The 8,128-nt window shown below is 44.9% G+C and overlaps 1 protein-coding gene across 1 annotated transcript in view; it reads right to left on the minus strand.

The window, feature by feature from the left end:
* Positions 1–310: 310 nt before the first annotated feature.
* LOC138981116 (chitin synthase chs-2-like) overlaps positions 311–8,128 on the minus strand; it is a 34,923-nt gene continuing 27,105 nt past the window's right edge. The window contains exons 11-16 of the mRNA XM_070353952.1: positions 7,782–7,982; positions 6,990–7,390; positions 6,017–6,444; positions 5,480–5,795; positions 4,751–5,001; positions 311–4,312 (exon numbers count right to left, since the gene is read on the minus strand). Of these exons, the coding sequence (XP_070210053.1) occupies positions 3,748–4,312; positions 4,751–5,001; positions 5,480–5,795; positions 6,017–6,444; positions 6,990–7,390; positions 7,782–7,982 (2,162 nt within the window). The 3' untranslated portion in view covers positions 311–3,747. The remainder of the gene's footprint in view (positions 4,313–4,750; positions 5,002–5,479; positions 5,796–6,016; positions 6,445–6,989; positions 7,391–7,781; positions 7,983–8,128) is intronic.

Consider the following 8,128-nt stretch of genomic DNA (forward strand, 5'->3'; position numbering starts at 1 on the left):
TGTACTTTTGTTCAGTATTTCAAAATGGGATTTTGGTGTTGCCCTGTATAATTTTTGTGCATTATAACAAAAAAAATTTAAAAAAACTCACAGCCAGTCCATTTTGATTCCAGTTTCATGCTCCGTGATATTTTTGTATTCTTTGTTTTCTTTGTGAGTTTGCGCAAACAAAATGAAAATAAATTTGTGAAGCACTACGTCATGCTTTCAGAGATAGAGTGTGTGTGTGTGTGTGTGTGTAATTGTTTATTCCTCTCTGTTTTTCTCTCACAGGAACACTTGTGAATTTTTTTTTTTTTTTTTATTGATCTAAAGTACGTCATGATACGATGTACAGAGTAACAGCCTTTATTTTGTTTACATTATCACACACACAGGCACATTCAAATGGTAGTGGCTCTCTCTCTCTCTCTCTCTCTCTCTCTCTCTCTCTCTCTCTCTCTCTCTCTCTCTCTCTCTCTCTCTCTCTCTCTCTCTCTCTCTCTCTCTCTCTCTCTCTCTCTCTCTCTCTCTCTCTCTCTCTCTCTCTCTCTCTCTCTCTCTCTCTCTCTCTCTCTCTCTCTCTCTCTAACACACAAACACATACACACTGTTTGTGTGGATTTTATCGTTTAGGTCAGTGCCAGCTGCATTAATGGTAATAATAGACTGTAATCGTATTGCAATGTAGAAAACAAGCATAGACGAATTTCGGATATAAAACTCTTGCATCGTGTATTTATACATAATTATATATACAGATAAAAACGCGAAGCTATTGCAGAGTTTGAATCATTTGACAGGGCAGTAGGTCTGCATGCCCGCACACACACACACAAACGCACGCACGCACGCGCAGACCACGATAACTGTCCTTAAGACTGCAAAAAATATTCAAATCACGTGACTATCAAACCAACACTGATGACGTGTACGCGTACACAAAAATGCAGACGGTAAACCTGTGTTTGAACTCAACCTGTGTTTGAACTCAACCTGTGTTTGAACTCAACCTGTGTTTGAACTCAACCTGTGTTTGAACTCAACCTTCACTTCCCCACTGTTGTTTACATGTCTGCCTGCTATTCAAAAACGATTTCATGGCAGTACATGTAGGGGAAGGGCTCCTAATATGTACCACTTTTTGTTTCACGCTGATAACTAGCTTGTTTTCTTGCGAAGAAGTTTCATTTTGTAGTCCTTCTCTCTTAGGTTAACCTTTAGGCCTAATTAGGGTGAAATAGCTTTGATAGATATTCAGCAAAAATTATATACAGAAAAAAACACAAAGGGTCCATATTAGGAGCCTGGGCGCCTAATATGGACCAGAGAAGCGGCCTTCGCGAATCACTGTAAAAAGCCCCCTATACTTCAAAATAACATGATACAACTTAGTTTGCAAGTCAGACTAATCAAAATATGCTTTAGATTTATCTGTTTCGGGTTGATGAGAGCATTATTTGAAGCACACCAGGAAACTAAAGAAGCTTATCAAAAACAGAGTGAAAATAAGTGAAATTATCAACTTCCACGAAAAGAAGACTATTTGTGATTTTTTTTTTAAATCTCGAAGGCTAGTTATAGGTTATTTCCAGCAAGCTTCTGAATGAATTAATAAAAATAGCATTTAGCTTTTATTTTCTTCGATTTGTTGAAGGTGGTCCATATTAGAGGACTCACACATACTTTGAGATTTTGCAATTATTTTTTGTTTGCAGTTGAAACTCGGGGTCAACACTGCTAAAATCTAACAAATACGGTCTTAGCTGTCATATGTAGCAATGTGTGTGATAAAAACTTTGACTGGGGACAGAAACGAGTCCGTTTTAGGCTGCAAATTTAGAGTGAACCCTGCCAAAAGTGAAAAAAAGAGAAAAAGCCTAACGGTTTTGAGGTTTGTGTTTCTGCAACTGTTTTGACATGTGAACTGAAGTTATCCAGAGAGGGTGAATACAGCCAATGAAATTGTTTTGAGCGCTCTAGCGCCGTTAGTTTGTCAGAACAGGAGGTGGTCCATATAGGAGCCGGTCCATATTAGGAGCCCTTCCCCTACCATCGAAGTATGCGGAGTTTAATTATTCTATGTAGGGCCTACATACATACCAGCGAAGTATACGGAGTTCTAATGTTCTATCCATACATTGAAGTATACAGACGTGCATTATTATGTGTACATACATACAAGGGAAGTATGCGGAGGTGCATTATTCTATGTAAATCCTATATTCGCGAGAGCTAGCTAGAGACCACCCATTTGATAACCATACCTTATCTTCACACGTGTGTATATCATGTTAATGAGGTCCGGTCAAAGTACAGCCTGGCAGAGACATCAGAAGTAATTTTCCACTGTTCATGATGACCACGTCACTGAGACAACCTTCATTCTCGAAACACTTTATTGTTACTTCCGTAAAAATTTGAGATATTACATGTGACGCTTATAACTCCTATTGTGGCGACTTCTTGTGCTCTTTCGCTTTTGACGACCGAGATTTCACTTTGGAAGACGGATGTTCCAGAAGTCTCATCTTCGATTTCTGACTCCGAGTCCGTGAGGTACAAGCTCGCATTTCAATATTTACAAGAAAACTGGTTGATTAAAATCAACATGGCCGAAGCAGTGTTTTCACAAAAGAAGCGGTATTATACGGGCACAAGTTGTATTTTGCCATCAAAAAACTCAAATTAAACTCGTATCACACAGAAAACCATGCAGTATTCTCTAAATATACATACCAGCGAGGTATTTGGAGGTGCGTTTTTCTAGTGCAATTCCACGTGCATCATAGTGTACGAACATGCCATCAAAAAAACAAAGTTGCTTTATTCTATGTACACGTCGTGCCCAATCCACGACTGAATTGCCAAATTCGCGGAACCCGCAACATTCTTGCAGTGCGGGGGGGGGGGGGGGGGGGGGTAGAGATCATGTACAGTATTTCTTATAAAGGTGAAAAACTTTCGCTAATACGGACAGACTGCATTCTTTGTTAATTCAATACACTTGAAGAATCTACCATATTCATATTTACTTTTCGTATAATATGCTATATGCTGCAGTATGCATTGTTAGAGGATTTTTTAGTAGCAGTGTTTAAATGTCGAAGCTGCTTTTCCCAGTTTTACCTAAGAGACCGACTGTATATTGTGTTATTGTATTTGTCAGACTTGATTGTACCAAGTCTCTACACATGTTGTAATGCGCTTAGAGCCAAATATTTTTGTTTTTTGTAAGGGATAGGCGCAATATAAATACACTTTATTATTATTATTATTATTATTATTCTATATGCATCTTTAAGAGGCATTCTTGTTAATCCGATAATTCTATGGCATCGCTCAAAGAGTGTTACAATGAAATGCCTTCAAGAGTATAAGACTGGAGCAGGAATCACCAACGCCAGTTTAAGTCATGATAATAGGTTGTCTCAGCATTTAACTTCGGACACAAGAAACATCGATTACTGACAATGTTAACCGCATTTGCGTTTTCCTCCTCACATGTGCCATCTTGTAAAAGAATGAGTCACTACTTTCTTTGCTGACTCCTGACAAATCCCAAGGCCAACTTTTTCCGACCCGAGCAGAATTAGTCATGTTGCACAGGTGTTGCCGTTGGCCATTCCACTCAAGTCTGGGAATGAATTCTGGGAGCAAGGTTAATGTGGGTCCCGACTTAATCACAAAGCGAGCGGGCCAGCCGCTGCCCTCCGAGTAAAAGCTAAATGTCTAGTCATGTCTTCGCATGCACTGTTTGCACTGGATTCAGTCAGTTGGTCTATCTATTTCTGTAGCAACTACAAAAGAAAGCTGAGGAGTGCGGCAGATATCTCGGTAATGAGCATGAAGACTGCCCCTGTGTCTGAGAGTGTTCATCCGAAACGTGTCATAGAGATCCACCGGTCTTCTGCTGGACGGAGCCAGGTACCGAGGAAGCTCTTTCGGCGCCGTCTCTTTCCTTTTCTGGTACCGATGCTGCCACCGACTTCCACGGCTCGCCGATGGATCATTCTCAGTATCGCCATGGCTTTCTTTTCTCTCAAGCTTACTCAATTTCTTTGTACCCACAACTGGTTGGAAATCATCCCCGTGTTCAACACCAGCTGACACATCAGAGATCCTGGATGCCGAGTTTTTAGCGTGTGGTCTTCCTGATTTCGGAGCATGCGCAGGATTCAAGACGGCAGCATCTGTTTCTGGTTCCGGGTCGTCGTAGTCGGGGTCAGGGTGGAGAGCTTCCAGAACCCGCTGTCTCTCCGAATCTTCTTGCTGTTGACGCGTGTGACGACGGAGAGGCGTGAAGGCAAGGATGTGTAATAAGGCACCGTACCTGAAATGATTCATACTTCGGGATAAGCTTCAATCAGACACACGGAGACCAGTTTAGAAACAGAACGTTCCTATCAAATCGTTTCCAAATAAACTGGTTCAATCAAAAGCTTTGCAGGGGCAACACATACTGGTCCCACACATCTCTGTGTCACACTTCCAGGAATAGGGTGGCCACCACGGCCTACCTGTCTCTCGCATCTCCATTTAACAAAACTCCTGCTTTGACTCTCCACTAAAAGGGATGAAACACTTTACGATTCCACAGCCCAAACATGTTTTGCCCAAATAAATATTATTCAAGAGCTGTCACTTGACATTTAACCCCAGTGACACATTTCCATGCATTATTTCTATTGTGTGCTCACTTAAGAATCATGAATCGTATGTCACATGTGTTATGTCCCATGCCCCAAAACCTCAAGGTTCTGACACGCACCTGTGTCTGAACATGGCAAGGATCTGGAGCAGCAGAAGGATGCAGAAGATGCCGATGAAGAACAGGCCCAGTGGCTGCAGCACGTAGCGCTTGCTGCCGTCAATGATGACGATCACCAGCTCCTGTTTCACCTCCTGCAGTGCCGCCATGATGGCCAGCCACAGGCCGTTGAGGAAAAAGAAGGCGAAGCAGGCGTCGTTCCTCAGCTTCCTCATCTGGCGGTTCAGGCGCTGGTGATGGGCCTCCGCCTCCTGAAGGATAGACTACGTGTTAAATCTTATGATCATACATATCACAGGGAAAACGACTTTGTTTTCCGTGCTGATAAGGGGGCTGTGAGTAAATAAGTTTAATTTTGTTAGCACTGTCACGATCAGTTTAACTGCCGGAATTATTTCTGGTGCTTCTGCTGCTGCTGGTTGTGAGCATTGTTCAGCCGATCACCTGCAAAGGCGCTGATGATTGGCTTCTTGTTCACAGAAAAAAGTGTATGCCCCGCTCTGTTTGTGTGTGTGTGTGTGTATATGTGTGATTGTGTGTGCGTGTGTTTGTGTGTGTGTGTGTGTGTGTGTTGTGAGTGTGTGTGTGCGTGCGTACGTGCGTGTGTCATGTATGTGTGTGTGCCTTTCTGTCTGTCTGTCTGTCCGCCTGCATGTGTCTATGCTTGTGAGTCCGAGTAGATGAGCGAAAGGTGATACCGGCTGACCTCGCTGAGACAACCCAACTAACCTTGGGATCCACAGGACGCAGGTACTTGGCGATCAAGGTCGTCCAGAAACGCTCCTCAGCAGCGTCCAAATTTGTGGTCTCACTGTTGAAGAAATCCCCTTGGTATATCTGATAAGGTTCGCCATGAGTGTCCTCTTCCTGGCTCCGTGCGGTTCCCATGGCAGAGGCTGTGCTGAGGGCGTCCTCTGGTGTGGTCTGGGAGTTCTCCTCCCCCACCACGCGGTTCAGGGCCTCCAGAATGAAGAGCAGGATGACGTTGGTGCTCATGCGACTCTGCATGCGACGGAAGAAGGCTGGGACGAGGCCAAAGCACGACCTGCGTCAGAAGTGGAAAGAGATGTAGATTATGCGTATCATATGTTGTCAAGAAAGACCGAAATAGGACCTTTCAGTTGATTTTGAAAAAAAGTGTGTGTGTGTGCTCGCTTGCGTGTCTGTGTCTTTCTCTCATTTGTACTAATCAAACTTTGACATCAAACTCTCAGTTCACGCTCTCATATGCGGATATAACTAAATTCAGATCAATGGCTATTCTACCTGCTAGCGTTCTGCTGCCTGCCTCTCTCATCATCCTCCATCCTACGCCTCAAAGACCTCGCTGCATGCTGCAGGTGGACCGAGGCTGACGCGCCTTCTCCAGAAGTTTCTCCTTCCTCCCACTCTTCTTGCTGCTCGTTGGCTGACTTCTTTTCGCGCGTACCCCACGAGACCACGTGCAGGTTACAGACGGCATAGATAATGAGGAAGAGGTAACCAGCAGGGATGCAGACGAAGTAGAGGAGTCCCCACAGAAGGTCGGACAGCTCGTGAGGGTGGAGGATGCCGGAGAGGAGGAAGGTCCCTGTCAGGACGTAGATGAAGATGGCGTTGGGCGTGTACCAGCCTTCCCTGGCGATGGAGACTAGAGTGCCTGCAATCACCGCCATCATCACCAGGGCGTAGATGGTGCTCAGGACAATTGCCAGCTGCGAAAGAAAACGCTTGATTAAAATGGGACGGACCTTAACCCAAAAAGACAAGTATATGTAAGATTCGCTTTTGAATCATGTCAAAATGAGTACGTGTTGCAGAAGTCTGGTACACGCACTCAGTCTGATGCTCCTTCAGATATGATGCACATGTTGTTATAGATAAACCGAACACCCCCCATCCCTTCCGCCAATCAATCCACCCCCCCACCCCACCCCACCCCACCCCATACGGCACCTACAAACAACCATTATGTTATGTACGGCAGAAATACTGACAAATCCTTAGCGATAGATTTCGACCGACTACCTCCTCCACCTCACATGCCCTAAAACCATAGTTAACTTTCCCAACCCCTTATCCACAACGTTGCAATCAAGGGCCTCACCACCTCGACACACATAGTGACACAACAACGAACCTAACTCCTGGATGGACCCCTTGCAGCGCAGACACACGATCACGAAGACAAGGAACGCGACACCTCAGGCACACATGTAGACACAGACACAAAAGAAGACCAAACAGTACAACAACGAACCTTGAGCTGTATGACAGCCTTGCAACGTAGACAGACTACCACGAAGGCGGCAGTAGGACCCAGCGTCAGTAAAAAAGCCAGCCACGTGGCAAAGCCAAACACTTCTTGCATGGATGACTCCATAGCCAATAGAACAGTGGACGGTCCCACGGCTGACGAGAGAAACATCACCACGAGGTAGAACATATACAGCGTAGAAATGCTGCGGTTCCTTGTCACAGTTGATCGACGGCTCATCAGAAGGTCAAGGACGTTGGCCATGGTGGATGGTCCCCAGCGACGACGCTGGTTGAAGAGCTCCGCGAAGCGCTTAGGGGCGAAAGTCAAGGCCACGGAGACGGCGCAGTACTCGATGCGGTGACCTTGCTGCAGCAAGAGCGTGCACAGCCACCTGTCTTCCCCTGTGGAACAAAGCGCGTGTAGATGAAGGTGCATTGCGAGTTACAGAAGAAAATGTAAGAAACAATCGAAACATGTATAATAGCGGATGCTATCGCAAGTTATGAGAAAAAGCCAGCCATTACGAAGGACTTACAACTTTCAATACCACCCTGGAAGATGCTTTAATTTCTGGGATCTTCCACAGATGTCAAGTGTATTTTATACATTTGGACATAGGCCTAATATTAGAGTAGAATCCGCTTTCGAAACCAAATTTCATTTTGGTTCTACTGAAATAAATGTTACTCGTTTTGGTGTCATCTAAAGCACACATCTTTGCGAAATTATCGTCTAAAAATCATTCGACTGGAACTCGCGCACGTAACAAAAAAGACGGAATCAACCCCCAACCTTGGTCGTACTGAAGTGTGTGCCTGGCTTTCGTGGCCTCAAAAGCGTAGGTCCGCATGACATTGTCGTCCAGCAAGGCTCTAGCGCGGAAGAGACTGAAGCAGCCGGGAGCGCACAGCACACAGCCGAAAACGTGCTCCGCGCACTTTTGCAGCCAGTGGCCGATAGCATACTCGAACTTCTGGTACCACACCACAGGACCTGAAAAAGAGGTCAAATAAATGGTATGCGAAATATGTGCACTTTGGGATTTCGTTTAATGTCTAATACGACAGGCGAACTTTCATACAAAGAAGTAGACAGTCTGTGCTGACGCTCCGCCTACTTCCTGTGCACGGCGTTCGTGA

Source organism: Littorina saxatilis, linkage group LG12 (assembly GCF_037325665.1).
Source record: "Littorina saxatilis isolate snail1 linkage group LG12, US_GU_Lsax_2.0, whole genome shotgun sequence".
In the NCBI taxonomy this organism is placed as follows: domain Eukaryota; kingdom Metazoa; phylum Mollusca; class Gastropoda; order Littorinimorpha; family Littorinidae; genus Littorina; species Littorina saxatilis.